At 39.7% G+C, this 19,064-nt stretch overlaps 1 protein-coding gene across 1 annotated transcript in view; it reads left to right on the top strand.

Annotated features, from left to right (window-relative positions):
* MAU2 (MAU2 sister chromatid cohesion factor) overlaps positions 1-18,469 on the top strand; it is a 62,201-nt gene extending 43,732 nt beyond the window's left edge. Inside the window, exons 14-19 of the mRNA XM_043983940.1 lie at positions 804-853; positions 1,977-2,054; positions 5,895-6,006; positions 12,445-12,535; positions 15,866-15,993; positions 17,302-18,469. Coding sequence (XP_043839875.1) covers positions 804-853; positions 1,977-2,054; positions 5,895-6,006; positions 12,445-12,535; positions 15,866-15,993; positions 17,302-17,376 — 534 coding nt within the window. The 3' untranslated portion in view covers positions 17,377-18,469. The remainder of the gene's footprint in view (positions 1-803; positions 854-1,976; positions 2,055-5,894; positions 6,007-12,444; positions 12,536-15,865; positions 15,994-17,301) is intronic.
* The last annotated feature ends 595 nt before the right edge of the window (positions 18,470-19,064 follow it).

Below are 19,064 nucleotides of genomic sequence, written 5' to 3'. Positions count from 1 at the left end.
AGGTGGCACAGTGGTAGAGCACTGGCCCTGGCTTCAGGAGGACCTGAGTTCAAATCCTGGCCTCAGACACTTGACACTAGCTCTGTGACCCTGGGCACGTCACTTAACCCTGATTGCCCTACAGAAGGAAGGAAGGAAGGAAAGAAAGAAAGAAAGAAAGAAAGAAAGAAAGAAAGAAAGAAAGAAAGAAAGAAAGAAAGAAAGAAAGAAAGAAAGGAAGGAAGGAAGGAAGGAAGGAAGGAAGCAAGGAAGGCAGGAAGGAAGGAAGGCAGGAAGGAAGGAAGGAACAAAGAAAGAAAGAAAGAAAGAAAGAAAGAAAGAAAGAAAGACAGAAAGAAAGAAAGAAAGAAAGAAAGAAAGAAGGAAAGAAAATTACTATCCATTATTTCCATATACATATTGTTATAGAGGATCAGTTTAGTAACTCAGACTATGGGAAGTTCATGCTCTTGCTCTAGACCCTTGCATCTAATGAATTCTAATCATTACTGAAATTGTATTCTAAAAATGTGATTACCAGGACAATAGACAGACTATAAAGAAGACAACATAACTGCTTAGCCTGTGGTCCAGTGTGACCACAGAATTTGCTGCTTGGCCAGACCCTACTTGTAACCCACATCTTCCATTAGATTATTTGGTTATGTAGAATCATAAGCAGCCATGGACTTCTGCCATGACACCACATGGTCAACCGTACTCAGAAAATCCAGGCATCCCTTGGGGGAGGGTGCAGTATATGTAGAGCCACAATGGAAACTGCTGCTGTAGGTTTTAATGATGTTTCTGATTTTTACTTCTAGCTGTACAATTTATTGGAAAGAATAAATCCAGACCACAACTTTCCTGTAAGGTAATAATTCTAGATACAAATTGAATGTTCTATGGTCTTTTTTATAACATGCTTTTGAGGCAAGCAATCAAACACATAAATGACCCCAGACATGTTGACTTGTTTTCAAAGTAGTTTAGCAGGGTGAATGTTGCATTTTCTTGTAAATGCAACTGTAATTTTTTTCTAGTTGCTAGCACACAAAGTACTATTTGGGAAAAGATTGTTGCAAAAGTTGTGGGAAAATACATTCATCTTTTGGTGAATTTTATAATAGACCTCCTTGCTGTAGAAGAATGAGAGGGGGACAGCTAGGTGGCACAGTAGATAAAGCACTGGCCCTGGATTCAGGAGGACCTGAGTTCAAATCCAGCCTCAGACACTTGACACTTACTAGCTGTGTAACACTGGGCAAGTCACTTAATCCTCATTGCCCTGCCCCACCCCCCCAAAAAAAAACACAAATCAAAACACCATGAGAGGGACTTGCTATTTACTTTCAGATTTACTTTGTATACAAAATTCAGTTTAATTCACCACATATTTAGTAAGCACCTTCTATGTTTGAAGCTATATGTTCATACAAGGGGAATTGAAAGTTTAAATAAGACAAGATCCCCACACTCATGGAATTAATGGGGGACATAACCCTTAATTCGATACAAGCTGATAAAGGTTTATAATACCTGATAAACACATAAGAGGTACAAAGTTGTTTGGGAAGGCTGAAGGGGAAAAGATGATTTCTAAATGAGGGAATTGAGTATGGCTTGATGCAAGAAGTGGCAATTGAACTGAACCTTGAATGCAGTTGGAAGAACAAAGAACATTGCACATTTCCTGGGAGCAACATGAAAACAATACACTGATAGGACATATGAGGGTATAAATGGAAGATGGTCAATTAGTCCATTTTGGTTGAAGGTTGTATATAATAAGGAGGGGAGTGTTGGGAAATAAGCCTGGAATGGTAGAGCAATACCAGATTATGGAGGGCCTTAAATGCCAGAAAAACAAATTTGTATTTTATACAGTATATTGGGAAAAAGAAATTCAACCATTCACCATTATCCCATTTTTATTTTAATGCTTTCTGTTTAAAAAATAAGTTCAGTTTTTTTTCAATTTTTTGCTTTCCCTACAGTTCTCATTGCCTGAGGGCTGCTGCTTTCTACATCCGGGGACTCTTCTCGTTCTTTCAGGGAAGATACAATGAAGCAAAGTGAGTATGAGATCATTTCTATCTCCAAAGGACTCTTTTGAAGTTAATGTGGAGCAGAACTGTGGAATCCCAGAAATCCGAGTCTCTATTGGATAGAACCAAATAACTGTTTTCCCCAAGAGCTCAACCTTGATTAAAATAAAAGGGAAAGATAAATGCCCCACTTTCCTTTCACATTCAGCTTTTCTCTGATAGTTGTTTAAAATGGCTCCCAAGTGATATACTTTTTAAAAAAGGAATTTGGCAGTTTCTAAAAAAAAAAAGTCAGAGAATCTTAGAAGTGGAATAGCCCTTAGACATAATCTAATAAAACTTCCTCCATACCTGAAGCAAGAATACCCAATAAGTTGTCTTCCACCCTTTGCTTAAACACTTCCAATGCCAGGAGGCTCATTATCTCCCATGTTATTCAATAAACCTTTATAAGTATGAGGTGCCAGGTGCTATGCTAAGCACTCTGACTACAAAGAAAAAAGTGAAATAGCCTGTCATCTTGGAGCTTACATTATAGCAGAAGAAGTGGCATGTACATTTCTAGATGTACATAAGGCTTATACACGCAACCAAAAAAAACCAAGATAACTTTGGGAATACACTAGGAGCTAGAGGGACCAGGACAGACCTCTAGCAGATGGTGGCACTAGAGCTGAGTCTTGAAGGAATCCATAGATTCCAGGACATAGAGGTGAGGAGAGAGAACATTCCAGTAATAGGAGACAGTAAATAAAAAGATTCGGAGAAAGGAGATGGAGCATAATGTGTGAGGAACATCAGGTAGACCAGTATGACTAGACCATAAAGTATACAAAGAACAGTTGATGTGTAAGAATGATATGTTTAGACTTCATCACTCAACTTAAATGACTCACTCCAAAGTGACCAGGGGTTTCTTAATTGCTAAATATGATGGTCCTTTCTTATTCCTCTTGACCTTTCTTCTAGGCCTAATACTGTTGACCACATTCTTCTCTTTGGGTTTCTCCTCTTATCTGAGTGTTCCTTTTCCATCTCTTTTGCTGGTTTTGCACTACCTATCTATGGCCGTGCCCCAAAGCACAGAGCCCCTTAGGCCCTCTTCTCTTCTCCCTTTATATTTTCTCTCTTTTGGTGAACTTGTCAGCTCTGAGGAGAGTGGATTGACATGGAGAGAGATTTAAGGAAGGAGATCAAATTGAGAAGCTACTGAGGTGTTGGCTATATGAGTGGGGAGGAGACATGTAAAAAATATTGTAAAGCTAGAAACAAGACTTGGTAACTGCTTAGATATATGAGGTGAGTGAATGCAGAGAAGAGGACAACAGGAAAGTTTCAAAGCTTGGTGACTGGAAAGATGGCTGTGCACGCCTTCAGTAGTAATAGGGAAATTGGGAAGAGAGGTAGGTGGGTTTGGATCTAGACGTAGTGAGTTCTGTTTTGGACAGGTTGGATTTGAGGTACCTGAAGAACATCCAGTTCTAAATGTCTGAGGGGGGCAGCTAGGTGGTACAGTGGATAGAGCACCGGCCCTGGAGTCAGGGGGACCTGAGTTCAAATCCAGCCTCAGACACTTAACACTTACTAGCTGTGTGACCCTAGGCAAATCACTTAACCCCAGTTGCCTCACCAAAAAAAAATAAAAAATTAAATGTCTGATGGATAGTTAGTCCCTTGTGGTTTTGCACACCTCTGGTTATTAAGAGGTTCTTCTTTAGATTGATTCTACTCCTTCCGAAATATAGTCCTTCAGATATTCAAAGACAGAGATCATTCCCCCTCCCCCGTCAAAGATCCCCACCAGTACATTTATCAAGTTAATAAAAGTTGTTGACCTCTTTTGAGGGCACAGCAATGTAGTAGATAGTTTGGGGGGGTAGAAGTAAAATAGTGATATTAAATTTGCATAAGAGGGGCAGCTAGATGGCGCAGTGGATAGAGCACGGGCCCTGGAGTCAGGAAGACCTGAGTTCATATCTGGCCTCAGACACTTAACACTTACTAGCTGTGTGACCCTGGGCAAGTCACTTAAACCCATTTGCCTCACTAAAAACAAAAAAAAAATTGCATAAGATATTTCAAGACTCAGAGGGATTGAGTTTGAGGAGGTGCTTTACTTTTTTTGTTTTGTTTGTTTTGGTGAGGCAATTGGGGTTAAGTGACTTGTGCAGGGTCACACAGCTAGTAAGTGTCAAGTGTCTGAGGCTGGATTTGAACTCGGGTCCTCCTGAATCCAGGGCCAGTGCTCTATCTACTGCACCACCTAGCTGCCCCTGTGCTTTACTATTAATTCACCTTTTAACCTTAACCAAGTTACTTGGCCTCTCCAATTCTCAGTTTCCTAATTTATGAATTGGAGGTGATAATTCTTGTGTCACCTGCCTCATTATGAACAAAAAGGCTTTATAACTGAAGTACTATATAAATATCCACTACAATTTTTACTCAGTAACTGGGACTAGAGACCTGGTCTCCTTATTTCCATTCCACAACTCATTCTTTTCTTTGTAGGAACTAACAGTGCATTGGAGAAGTTGGAGGTAATAGGGAAAGGGTCAGCAGAAGCATAGAATGGACACAAAGGAAAAGAAATAGGTCTCATTGGGGGCAGCTAGGTGTTGCAATGGATAAAGCACCAACCAGCCTTGATACTTACTAGCTGTGTGACCTTGGGCAAGTCACTTAACCCTCATTGCCCTGCGCCGCCACTCCCCCCCCCAAAAAAAAAAAAAAATTGGTCTCATATACATGACTAATTACATTTCCTCTAGGCTGCTTGGATAATGGGTAACCAGAGGGCTATCCAGAAAGTCTTCATGCAAGTCTTAGATAGTGGTTTTTGTTTTAGTTGGGGAAAGGGCAATGATCTACACAAAGACTGGGATTCTAAAGCAGACAAAAGCAGATTTGTCATTTGTAATAGATATTAAGTTGTTTAACTTGCAGAGGTTATGAACTAGGTTATTAGTAAGTGTACAACAGTATAAGACAGGAGAAAAGTTCATTGGAAGTACTCTTGAGGGGGCCCTTCTGAAGGCAGGTATATAATATAGACCAAAGAGCTCTGGTGTTGGAGTCAAAGGCTCTAGGTTTGATCTTGCTATACTTAGCTGTGCGATCTTGAGGAAGTTGTTTAATATCTCTGAACTTCAGCTTCTTCGCCTATCAAAATACTTCTATTCACATGTAATAGATTTTGCTCTGTTATAAAGAGCTTTAAACTAGAACAGTCTAACTATGGAAGGAAGACTTTATGACGTTGGTAACTCACTAGTACCAGATATGATCATGTAGAGGTTGGGTCTGGAAACATCTACTGGGGTCACTGTAAAAAGGATTGTTGCATTAGGTGAGAAATTTTGCTAGATGACTTACCTCATAGAGTACCAACCTGGAATCAGGAAGTCCTGAATTCAAATCTGGCCTCTGTTACTGTGTAACCTTGGGCAAGTCACTTAACTTGTTTGCCTCAGTTTCCTCATCTGTAAAATGGGGGTAATAATAGCACTTACCTTGTAGGGTTGGTGTGAGGATCAAATGAGGTAATAATAAGTTTTAAAATGAGGTAAAGTACTATCTTGGGCACATGGTAAGTGCTATATAAATGTTAGCTTTTATTAGTTATTGTTATTACGTCCTGCTCCTAGCAAAAAGAATACTATAGTTTTCATCAAGACTGGCAAATGAATATAATTTTTAAATGCCTACTTTACCTCACTTAATTTGTCAATGGTAATATAGTTGTACATCAAAGTTAAGCTTACCTGTGCTTTTGGTTTACAATGATTATAAGCCCATTTTTCTATTTTCTCCATGAGGTTATATTTTCAGATGGTTTTATCTTTTCTCCTGTTTTTACTTTTGTAGGCGATTTTTACGAGAAACTCTGAAAATGTCAAATGCAGAAGATTTGAACCGGTTAACAGCCTGTTCCCTTGTCCTCCTGGGCCATATATTCTATGTATTAGGGAATCATAGGGTGAGTGTCAGTCATCATACTGTCATTTTTAAATGGAAGTCACAGAATATTAAAAGTTGGAAGGGACTTCAGAGATGAGCTATTCTAATTTCTTCTTGAAGCATGAATCAACATAACATTTTCAACAAGTGGGTATCCAGTCTCTTCTTGTTGACCCCCAATAACAGGAAATTCACTGTCTCACAGTACAGCTCATTCCATTATTATGTAGCTTGGATTGTTTGGAATGTTTTGCATATATTGAACATAAACCTGTTTCACCATAACTTCCACTTTTGGTCCTAGTTCTGCCCTGTGGACTAATCCCTTCACCACATGACAGCCCTTCTGACATTACTTTAAAACAGTGATGTCAATAATCCTCTGGAGATGCTATGCGCTTATAAATCACAGAATATCATTTGATTCTGAAGATACAGAATGTTAGTGCCAAATGGCATTAGAAAGATATGTGGTGGGGGGCGGCTGGGTGGCGCAGTGGATAAAACACTGGCCCTGGACTCAGGAGTACCTGAGTTCAAATCCAACCTCAGACACTTGACACTTACCAGCTGTGTGACCCTGGGCAAGTCACTTAACCCCCATTGCCCCGCAAAAAACAAACAAACAAACAACAAAAAAAAAAAAAAGAAAGATATGTGGTAGCCATAAATAGGCTGGAGCATACTACCAAAGATTAATTAACATGGAAGAGACAGCATAAAAGATCTAATCCAAGAAGTGGATAATTGTAATATAAGTGGGGCAAACATATAGCAAGAAAAAGAAGATGACAAATAGCCTGAGTTCTACATTGGTGTCCATGTAACAAGAAACCTTTGAGCATATTCAGTGGTCCCCCTATGAAGGATTTGTGGGGAAGACATGGAAATGCATTACTCGGCATGAGAGGGCATAGATGGATTGCTATCTGTATCACTGGAGAGAATACCTGCATCCTTTAGAACATTAATCCATTAATGTATATGTATAGCTAGATCTTTGGGTACTTGTGAATGCATGTTAGCTTTTTAAGCATTTGTCTCATTTTGCTTTTACATGAGTATAAGTTGACAAATTCCTGAAAACATTATTTTGCCTATAAAGTTTCCTTGCTTGTCTTATTCTAGAACCTATATGTTAAAGAAGGAAAATTTTTTGTATAGGCTGGGATATTTCCTCTTGGTGATTTTCCCAGCTAAAACTGGTACTGGAAAAAGGAGAATTCATTTATACATTTAGGGTTATATTGAGAAGACCATTAGATGAGCATCACATTGAAGGAATTAGGAAGGGAGGGAGGGAGGGACATGCATCAAATGGAAGGAAGGATTTGTTAAGTGCCTGCTGCGTGCTAGGAACCATGCTAAGAGCTTTACAGATATTACCTTTTGATCTTATTAAGAGTAATGTTCTCTAATATTTTCTCAATATTATCTATTAATCTATTAATAATTAATATTTTCTATTAATTTACTAAAATTAGCACATGACATGATCTGCTTATCCTGGCACCTGTACAAGCCATCATCACCACCTCAGCCCACCTTTATTATAAGAGTTGCTGCCCACTGTTACCCTAGCACTTTCAAAAGTTGATATACAATAGCCTGCCACCTAGCCCTATTGACCCTCTCAAAAGACTCAATTCAGTCCCATCTTGAATATATCAGAAGAATAAGCACTGTCAACTTTGACCCATACTTCTGAAAGTTTAGTGATCTCTGCTTCATTTCAAGGATCTGCGATTTATTCAGGACAACACTCTAGTAGATGGCCATCATGAATGAGTTAGGGGGGACAGCTAGATGGCACAGTGGAAAAGGCACCAGCCCTGGATTCAGGAGAACCTGAGTTCAAATCTGGACTCAGACACTTGACACTTACTAGCTGTGTGACCCTGGGCAAGTCACTTAACCCTCATTGCCCCCGCAAAAATGAATGAATGAATAAATAAATAAATAAATAAGTTAGAATAAAAATTTTAAATCACTTGATGGCTAACTTTTTGGTAATTAATCTTATTTAGCCTCATCTTTGGGCAACAGTCATTCATAGTCTTGTCATCAGGTGTGTACTCAAAGGCTTTAACATTTGGGTAGGATCTGTCAGAGCCCTACTCCACTGACAGCCTTTAAGAACTCTTTTAGAGGTGGCTGGTGGCACAATGGATGGAGCACTGAGCCAGGAATCAAGAAGACCTGAGTTCCAGTCCAGCCTCAGACACTTAACCAGTTGTGTGTCCCTGAGCAAGTCACTTAGCCTCTGTCTGCCTGAGTTTCCTCAGCTGAAAAATAGAGACCATAATACCTCCTGGCAAATAGTAGACACTTAATAAATGTTTATTTTCTTCCTTCTCTCCTTAAATTTGCATTCTCTCAGGACAAACAATATGTATATATAAGTACCACACATAAAGTTATTAAATACAAAATAATTTTGGAAGGAGGCACCGACCAGCTAGGAAGATCAAGAAAAGTTTTTTATAGTAGTTGACCAAGCTGAGCAGGAAGCTGAAGAGTCTAAAAAGCAGATTTTGGAGGGAGTATATTCCAGACACGGAGGACAGCTTATACAAAGGGCAGAGAGACAGAAGATGGAATGGTGTGTCTGAGCAACAGCAAGTAAGCCAGTTGGACTAGAACATAGAGTGAACTAAGGAAAGTGAATTGTGTGTATTAAGCTTAGAGAAGTAGGTTGGGGCCGGATTGTGAAGGGTTTGTATTTTATTCTACAGGCTTTTATAGTCCAGGAGTGACATGGGCAGATTTGTGCTTTGGGGATGTCACTTTGGTTGCTGTGTAGAGGATGCATTAGAGAAGGGATAGACTTGAGGCAGGAAGACCAATTGGGGACTATTGCAATAGGTGATAAGGGCCTGAACTATGGTGGTAGCTATGTGACTAAAGAGAAAGGGGCAGACTGAAGAGATGTTGTAGAGGTAGAATTTACAAGACTTGGCAATTAATTGGATATTTCAAGGAGGAAAGGAATGAACTGAGTCATGGATAATCTTGGTAAAAGGGAGATAATAGCACCTACCTCCCAGGGTTATTGTCAGAACTCAATGAGATAATAATTGTAAAGCACTTAGCACAGTGCCTGGCACATAGTAATAACTTACATTTGTATAGTTGCAACCAGAACTGTATTAATTAATTGACATTAGGTCTAGTGAGTGTCTGAAAATGATTGTCATTTGAAGAAACCTATCTCTTCAGATACATAATGAGCTATAATATGAAAGTAGAATTAAACTTGTTTTGGTTGGTCCAGAAGGGGAAATTAGGACTAGCAGATAGAAATTAGAGAGGCAAATTTCAGCTAAATAAAAGGGAAAGCTTCCTAATAATTAAAGCTATCCAAAAGGAGGAAAGACTACTTCATGAGATAGTGATCCCCCCATTATTGGAAGAGCTTCAGTCAAAACCTGGATGATTGATTCAGTTCAGCAAACACTTATTATGTCTGCAAAAAAGACATTCTACTAAGGAATACAGAGACAAAGATGAAATGTTTCCTGTCCTTGTTGAACTTGTATTTTCCTGGGAAGAACAAAAAATATACATAAGTATAGTAAAAGGAAAATTGGGGGGCAGCTAGGTGGTGCAGTGGATAGAGCACCAGGCCTGGATTCAGGAGGACCTGAGTTTAAATCCGACCTCAGACACTTGACACTTACTAGCTGTGTGACCTTGGTCAAATCACTTAACCCTCATTGCCCCCCCTCCACACACACACACACACACACACACACTCGAAAAAAAAGGAAAATTGAGATAGGAAAAAGAATACTAGAAGAATCAAGAAAGGCTTCATGAAAGATCAGAGACCTGAATTGAAATCTGAAGGAAGACAAGGATTCTGAGAAGTAAAGGTGAAGAAGCAGTGCATTCTAGGCATGGGAATTAGTTTGTACAAATACTTAGAGGAGAAAGGCAGATGCTTCAGTTCTAGGAGAGGCCAATATTCCAACAGGAACTAGCAAGCTGTCCCTTACTCTCTTCCTCTTTTATATAAACTGTGATTTCTATTCTCAGGTTTTTTCCCCTGCCCTCTGTTCCTACAGTCAGTGACCACCTAGAAGGAGTTGTAGGCCACCTAGACTAACTTGAGCCTAGTGACCAAAATTGTGTATAAATGGATCCTGATGAATCAGTCCTTGAATGTAGATCCGACTATTATCCCATAACTTCTGAATTAGCAGTCCTTCCTAAAACCCAGAATATTAAGCCCCATTATAACTAATTAAGTAATGAATCAGTGATCTACCAGCTGCAATTACCCTCATTACTCAAAGGCATTATTCACATTATATTTGGCTCATGGTTGCAACAGTACCATGGCCAGCATCTAATAGAGACAGGTATGAGTCTAGGTCCAAACAAATAACATAGGAGCATGGAATTAGTAAATTAGTAAAGGACATCCACAAACTCTGTCCCAACAAGTCATGACCTTGAACATTTCTGAGGAGAGGAATGGTAACTGAGTTCACAGTCTTACTAACACAATGGAGTTCAGAATGGACTTGGCCTCTCTGGCTCATGACCAAACCAAAACATCGGGATGAGGATGGAGAACACAAAACAGAGACAGGTTGAGTCAAAGTCACCTCCTTTATGCCCCTTTTATTTTTCCTCCTGAATTTGTACTAGCCTCTTGGCTTGGGTTTCCTGCAAGCAATTGCTTTGTCTCAACCCACTGGATTTTGGCACTATGAAGAAACCCTGGTATCAATGCAGCTTGACTTTTTGCTTTACCATTGGTTGGCCCCACCCTTCCTTCCCAACAAAGGATTGCCTATTCCTTGCTTATTTACCCTAATTACTACCATATGTTCTCCTTTGCCTGGGCAGAATGCAGTATAACCTTTTTCTGCCCTGCCTTGCCCTTCTCTCCCCTCCCTTGCCTTCCCTGCCACACACACCCCAAACCCTTCAGTTGCTGGACTTCATACACCTATAAGGAAGCATAAAATAAGTCCCTGTCTCCAAAGCCCCTGAGCTGGGCAGTTATTGCCTAATTGGCCACAGCCTTTCTTTGCTGGACTTGCCAAGCTATCAGATGTGTCTGTCCCTGTGTACATCTGGGTCTTTGAATGGTTTTTCTTTCATTTGAAGATCCAGCTTCACTCATAGTGTAAACTTAACTCAGTCTTTCTTTTGCAAGGTCCATTGCTTAATGGCTTAGAGATGCATGCTTTTCATCTTTTTTAAACTTTTTTTATTTTTCATGTAATAAGTATTTTTTAATTAATCTATCTCTTCTACCCCACATTGAGCAAATTTTGTTCATTCCCAGATTCCTTAATATATAATCTATATAGTTTCACAAAACAAAATCCCATATTAGCCACATGCACAAAAATATCTTTCTGTATTTTAAGTTCATTAGTTCTGTCAGAAGGTGAGTGGCATGAGTTATCTTTATTCTTTTGGACTTGTGGTTTATAATTGCATTAATCTGAATTCTAAAATCCTTCAGTTGTTTTTGTCTATAATGTTATCACCATATAAATTGTTCCACTAGTGCTACCCCCTTCACTTTGCATCAGTTCGTAAATGTCTTCCCAATCTTCCTCTGAAATTGTCCATTTAGTCATTTCTTATGTTTTAATGTGCTGTCTTAGAAATTGTGTACAATAGGGGTAGAGACTAGATTTGTGAGTTCATTGATATAGAGAATTTCCACATGAGGAAACTTACCCTACCAATGCAGGTTAGCACCTCTGCAACTTACAGCCATAGGAATCTGTCTAGGACACTGAGATTTGTCTACGGCTACAGTCAGTATTTTTCAGAGGAAAGACTTAAATCCAGGTGTTTTTTATTTTAAGGTCAACTTTCTATCCACATTTAAATGAGATAATATTGTAAAGTGCTTGGTAATAGGTGTTATATAAATTTTTGTTTCATTCCCTTTCCCCTTGCATCTACTGTGCCATTCTGTCTCTTGTGTATAAATTCTAATAGTCTCTCTCATATTCATGTTATTTTGCGGTTACAAAGTACTTTTACATTCATTATTCCATTTTGACTTTTAGGTAGGCAAGGCAAAAAATTATTACTTTTCACATGAAGAAACCAAGAATCCACGAAGATGAAGTGACTTTCCAAAGGGACACAGCTAGAATGTAGTAGATCCAAGATTTTCTGACTGCATCAGCATTCTCTCCACTATACCACACTACCTCTCTCTGGATTGGCATTGTGGCTTCAGATGGGGATTTTCACCCTCCAAAGGTGTTCATTTTCCTGTATGCCCTGTGGCTAGCAGATTATCATTATCCACTGTCTCACTCTGTGGAGTGTATATTGCCCACCCAGAAGTATGTCTTTGCTATCCAAGTCAGTGTTAGCAAGTGCGATCCTTTGGCTTTAGGATCCTGAGCCATGCCTACGGATGATTTGTCACGTCATAGTGCTAACTTTGATCTTTCACTTGTTTATTGACCAGGAGAGTAATAATATGGTGGTACCAGCTATGCAGTTGGCTAGCAAGATTCCAGACATGTCTGTGCAGCTGTGGTCTTCAGCTCTGCTAAGAGGTAAGTCTGAGGGACAGCTACCTGTACTAACTTGGACAATTTTCCTTGAATAGATGGCCTTTTGTCATCCACCTGAGCTGTAAGATTACAATCAAGAGTTGGTATATCTCCTTTTGGTAGTGGGGATAATAATAACAACAACAACATTCAAATTTCTATAATTCTTTACTTTTTATAGATTCATGCACTGTTAGAATTAGAAGAGACCTAAGAAGTGATCTAGTCATACCGTCCCATTTGATGAGGAAACTAAGGCTTTGAGAGATGAATTGATGTGCCATGAGTCATATACATCAATTTGGTAGAAGGACTGGACTTGGGGACAGCTAGGTGGCGCCTGGCCCTGGATTCAGGAGGACCTGAGTTCAAATCCAGCCTCAGACACTTGACACTTACTAGCTGTGTGACCCTGGACAAGTCACTTAACCCCCATTGCCCCACCAATAAAAAACAACAAACAAACAGAAGGACTGGACTCTGAAGGTTTTCTGACTCCTAGACTTATACTACTTTTCCCTATACACAAACATGTTTTTTCTCATTACCACCCTGGTAAGAAGGTAGTAAAAATATTCCCATTTTACTTTACATCAAAGTAACTTCATTTGCATGGGTATTCACTCCTCTTATGCAGACTATAACTACCTTATAACTTAGTAGATGATCTTTGAGAAGTTCTCTGACCAGAGAATTCATTTGTCCTCTGACCCGCAAAAAAAAGAAGACGACGGCGACTTTGGAAGAAAGCATTGTCTACCCAGACATTTCTCCCTACGGGGGAAGGAACTGCTTACAGTGGAGTTAGAAGGAACACAGATATAGGCTATGGGTATCCTCTGTTTCTTTACCACAAACTAAGCCCATCTTGCTTACTCAAAAGAATGCACCTGGAGCGTCTTAGTTTCATTTTAAAATTCCTTCTTAATCATTTATCAGTACTTATAGCACATAAAATGGTTTGCATTTTTAGATGCCCTATCTGTATTTTTTTTATGTTCTGTCTTCCCAGTACATTTTGAAGAGTATCTTGTCAGGATTGAATTTAGAAGTCAGAGCTGTAGAATCTTAGAACACAGAATGTCAGAATCAGACCTAATAATATAAAGTTGTCAGGAGGCAGTATAGTACAATAATCAGGAAAGACCTGGTTTCATATCAAGTCAGACAAATTTGGCCCCAGAGCACTGTTAAGAAAATGTACCTCCCTACCTTCATTACAGAATTGGGGAAATTAAGGGTGTGAAATATTGCACATACTGTCAGATACCCTCGGTATTTAAATGGTTAGTTTTGATGAACTGAATTTTTTTTCCCCTTTTTTTAAATCTTTGTGATAAGGATGACTTGGTGGGGAAGGAGAAAGAAAGACATATATTTGGAAACATATAGGAAAAGATAGCAACAAAAATAAGTTTTAAAATGTTTTGTTTTATTTATTGCCCAAGATAGTTCAACCCCTTATTTTATAGATATGAAAACTGAGAAGGGAAGGGACCTGCCCAGTATCACAGAGCAAGTCATAGACAAAACTGAAACTAAAGCCTTGGTGTCCTGATTCCCAGTCCAAGGTTCTTTCCACTACAGTATGAATTGTGTTCTTTAACATAGGACTGGGTTCCTTATTCTTAGAGCTTTCAAATAGAGAAGAGGTGGCTTAGGGGAAAGAATAAATTACTTTAGGGGGCAGCTTCGTAGTGCAGTGGATAAAGCACCGGCCCTGGATTCAGGAGGACCCGAGTTCAAATCCAGCCTCAGACACTTGACACTTACTAGCTGTGTGACCCTGGGCAAGTCACTTAACCCTCATTGCCCCACCCCACCCCCCAAAAATAATAAATGACTTTAAAGTGTTCCTTTTACCACAAAATAAGATATTAACTGAACAAAGAATTTTTTAGAAGAAAAGCAAATTAATTCTTACCTGTTTAAGGTCATTAGCTGAAAGTTTTTAACAAAACATTTCATTTTTCTTTTTCTTTTTTTTTTTTAAATTTTTTTTTTTAAATTTGGTGAGGCAGTTGGGGTTAAGTGACTTGCCCAGGGTCACACAGCCAGCAAGTGTTAAGTGTCTGAGGCCAGATCCGAACTCAGGTCCTCCTGAATCCAGGGCTGGTGCTCTATCCACTGTGTCACCCAGCTGCCCCAAAACATTTCATTTTTCAAAAAAACAAAAAACTTAGTTGAACCTCCTCCCTCCATAAAATCCAGTACTACTCTATGAATCACATAAAATTTAACTAAAATGTTGGCCCTGTTCCACATGACTGTGTTTATAGGTAAAGTCACATTATCATAAGGGCCACAGTTAGATGCACCTTATACCATATGTAGTACTTTTGAGGAGAGTGTTAGAAAATGAGTCCACATATCCATATTAGCAGTAGTAATTCATTTATCTTACTATTAAGAACATTATTATCCCCATTTTATAGATAATGAAACTGAGGTTTAAGGAGGTGAGAGGACTTGTTCAGTTATTTGGTGATATAACTAAAACTTGTACCCAGTTCTCTGATGTCAAATTTTTTTCCACTATACCATACTGCTTTTTGCAAGATATGTCCCCAAAATATGATTGTTGTCATTCAAGAACTTTACATGCTAGTTGGGATACATGTGGTGTAATAAGAGCACTCCTTTTGGAAACAGAAGTCTAACTTCAAGTCCTGGCTCTGTCATTTACAACGTGTGTGATCTTGGGAAAGGCACAACCTCTGTGGGTTTCCATTTTCTCATCTGTAAACATTTGCACTCTGTACCTCATAGGCTTATTGTAAGGAAAGTACTTTATATCCTAAAGAAACTTTAACAGTGGAAGCTATTGTTACCTAGCTCTTAGAATTTTTATGAGGATCACATAATCATAGATTTAGAACTGGAAGCAACTTTAGAGGGCATCTGGTCCAGCACCCTTTACCTCATCCTTCCTCTCCCCCCCCTACTTAGCCCCTGTTTTATAGATGAGGAAGCTCAATGCGATTTGCCCAAGATCACATAGGTGGCAGCAGGGACATTTGAACCTAGTTTTCTGACTTCAAATATGCTGGTTTTCTACTTTATTGCACTGCCTCCCCAAGATACAATATGTGAAATGTTCTTATAACTATTGAGGCTTTAGAGAAATTGGGAAGACAGGAAATATATATGTGAAACAGATAACAATTTAGTCTACAATTACGAAGGTAAATAGGGATAAGTACCATAGGAGAGTAATCCCATGAGCCATAATCTCCTAGGAAGGCTTTTAGGAGGAGATCACACCAGCTAGAATTTGGCTGACAGGACCTTATTTAATCATCTGAATGCTATGTGTGTGGTTCTTTTTCCCAGACCTGAATAAAGCTTGTGGGAATGCAATGGATGCTCATGAAGCTGCCCAGATGCATCAGAACTTCTCCCAGCAGCTTCTCCAGGATCACATTGAAGCTTGTAGCCTTCCAGAACACAACCTGATCACGGTGAGGGACTTTGTGGGGGGCTTAGTAATGTTGCCTACTAAATCAGTGATGGCCAATTGTCAAATTTATTAGCTGACATTGTCGTGCTTGTAGGGTAGTTAGCTTCATTTTCCCTTCCCATCTATACAGTCTAACCTCCTGGGAGATGCCTGCCCTTGATAACATATTAGGCAGTAGCTATCTCTGCCCCAAGAAAACCAGCTTTCAGCATTTGCCTGTGGCTGACAACTGATGGATAACAACATCTTTGTATTTGCAATCATAGAATCTCAGCACTGCAAAGGGACCTAAATGGTCATGTAGTGCAACTAGTCTCCCAATGTGGAAATTCTTGGTAGTATTTTAAACGGGGAAAGAGAAGAGAATAGGCATGTATAGAGTACATACTGTCTGCCAGGCACTGTGCTTAGCACTCTGCAGACATTGTCTCATTCGATCCTCCCAACAGCTTACAAGGTAGGTGCTTTCATTATCCCCATTTTACAGTTGAGGAAACTGGAGAGAATGATTAAGTGACTTGCCCAAAGTCACACAGCCAGTAAATGTCTGAGCTATATTCTAACAGGTCTTCCTGACCCTAGGCCCAGTACCACTTAGCTGCCTCAAAAGATGACTCTCTGCTTGAACACCTAGTACCACTAGGGACCTCACTATTACCTTGAAAAGAGGCCCATTCTATTACTGGACAGCCTTGATTGTTAGAAAATGCTTCATATTACTATGCCCAAAGGGCCATGGGACTGTGCATACCCTTTGACCCAGCAATACCACTACTAGCTCTGTATCCCAAAGAGATCATAAAAAAGGGAAAAGGACCCACATGTACAAAAGTATTTCTAGCAGCTCTCTTTGTGGTGGCAAAGAATTGGAAATCGACGGAATGCCCATCAATTGGGGAATGGCTGAACAAGTTGTGGTATATGAATGTAATGTAAGAAATGAGGAGCAGGCAGATTTTAGAAAACGCTTCATATTAAACTTTTAAATCTGTCTCCTTGTGCTTCCCCATCAAATGCTCCTAGCTTCCTCTCACAAGTCTATTCTCCTTTCCCCACAACAGTGGGGATGTCTTCTCTTCTCTGGACTAAACATCTTTCTCCTTCCATTGATCATCATATTCCCTGGTTTCTGGGTCCTTTCCCCATCCTTGTCACCCTTACCTGGTTGTGTTCAGACCTGAACAGAATGCCCCTGATGTAGTCTGATCAGGAAATATAAAAGTTTTTTACTTCTTGCCAAAGAACAGCATGTTCTTCATTTTCCAGGTTGTAAATTCCATTTTCTTTCATTTCCATGCATGTTTTCCAGTGGACAGATGGGCCACCCCCTGTACAGTTTCAGGCGCAGAATGGACCTACCACCAGCCTTGCTAGTCTCCTGTGAAGGAAAACTCTGCAAAAGTGACACATGCAACTTGGCCCCCTGGGCAGAGGAAAATCTATCATGAGAGACTTTTTCCAGGAGGGGAAAATGAGGAATTTCCTGTACAGCCAAAAGCCTTAATCAAGATTAAACACAACCTACATTTCAAAGACTCAAAAAGGACATTTGAAGCTGCTTTTAAAGATGAGAGGTGTGTGTCCCTTACACACAACTTCTGGATTATTAACTGTATTTGATGCTTCTGGTTTTCCTCAGTACAGCATGGTGCAGAATCCAGAAAACTGTTAGGGGATATTGGAAGGGGAGTCTGTCTTTCCTCATTTACCAAACATCCACTGTGTGAAATTCTCCAACCCAATATTGGTGTTGATTTTTCCAAACCATCACCTGGAAATGGATTCTGACCAGACTGCCAATCACTGCTCTAAATATTTAAGTCCTACCTGAAATGAAGTGCTTCTTCTGGTCGGAGTAGGGCCGGGAGTGGGGAAGAGTCTACTACAATGCTCCAGGTAGCATGTAGTGTGGGATTTAATCATGACTCTGTGCCTGGGGGTGGGTATGGAGAGCTGGCAAACCTCAAAATCTTTCTCTTAGGGAAGTCCTATGTCTCGATGCTGTTCTGTAGCAAATTGCCACATGCACCCAGATTAAGCCAGTTTTTTTTCTAGTGAAGGTAGAAAGTAAGGTTGGTTACTTTTTTAACCTTTCATTGCCTGAGTGAGTAGCCATGTGTTGTGAGGGAGGATCAGTGTCCTCCCCTACAACTCTTTAATGCATCACTTGGACAACTTTAAAGAATAAAGCTCAAAGGTCTAAGTTTAGCTTAACCCCAACATCCAGATTTGAGGCAGATACCTGGAGAGAATAAATCACTTTGGAAAAAATGCACATTTGTACAGAAAACGGCTTTTTCAACATAACTTTTGAATATCCCGTTATTCAACAGGCTTTTAGCCCTGTACTACACTGAACTTTTGTTCAGGCTCACTTAGAAGTCCAAGAATGCCAGCTTCCAAGTGTAAGGCACCTTGATCTACTACACTGTTCTGTTGTGTATATTATTATACATAAATATATATATATGTATGTATGTGTTGTGTACTTATATATCTACAGAGCTAGAGGCTTGTGTTTACATTTTCCCTAATAACAGGAACTGATTGGGGGAGGTATTGTGAGGTTCCTCACTTTTATTTAAACTTACCCCTCTGCCCAGCTTTGAATGAAAGACACATTGAGGAAGCACTATCTGTTCTCACCTTTGAAAATCTGTTTTGAGTAGCAAAAAATAACAGGGCCAAGGCAGCAGCAATAGCATACAGGTGGTATGCACTGAAAGTGACAACTGTCCAAAGATCTGTTTCCATTTTACAGGCAACCAGTATAATACCTGGCTTGCGGTAAGCTCTCAAAAAATGATGATTGAAATGAATTAGCCTACAAATTAAATGGGCCTCTCTGAGATAGGCTAAGCAGAATACTGTACTAGGTGATTAGAATGCCAGTGAGCTCATATAGAAAGACCAAGAGCTTCACATGAAGCAATTCCCCTAGTTGCTTTCCAAAGGTGGTCACAGTTTTTGGTTTCCTGGCCTACATTGTAAAACTGCTTAATTCCTTCCTTTTTGGGTAGGCTCGGGGTTCAAAAGAAAGACTGTTTGGGGTCACTTCAGGAGTACTAGTAC

Source organism: Dromiciops gliroides, chromosome 1 (genome assembly GCF_019393635.1).
Source record: "Dromiciops gliroides isolate mDroGli1 chromosome 1, mDroGli1.pri, whole genome shotgun sequence".
Classification (NCBI taxonomy): Eukaryota; Metazoa; Chordata; class Mammalia; order Microbiotheria; family Microbiotheriidae; genus Dromiciops; species Dromiciops gliroides.
The sequence above is the reverse complement of the archived record's forward strand: the minus strand, read 5'-3'. Positions and strand labels throughout refer to the sequence as shown.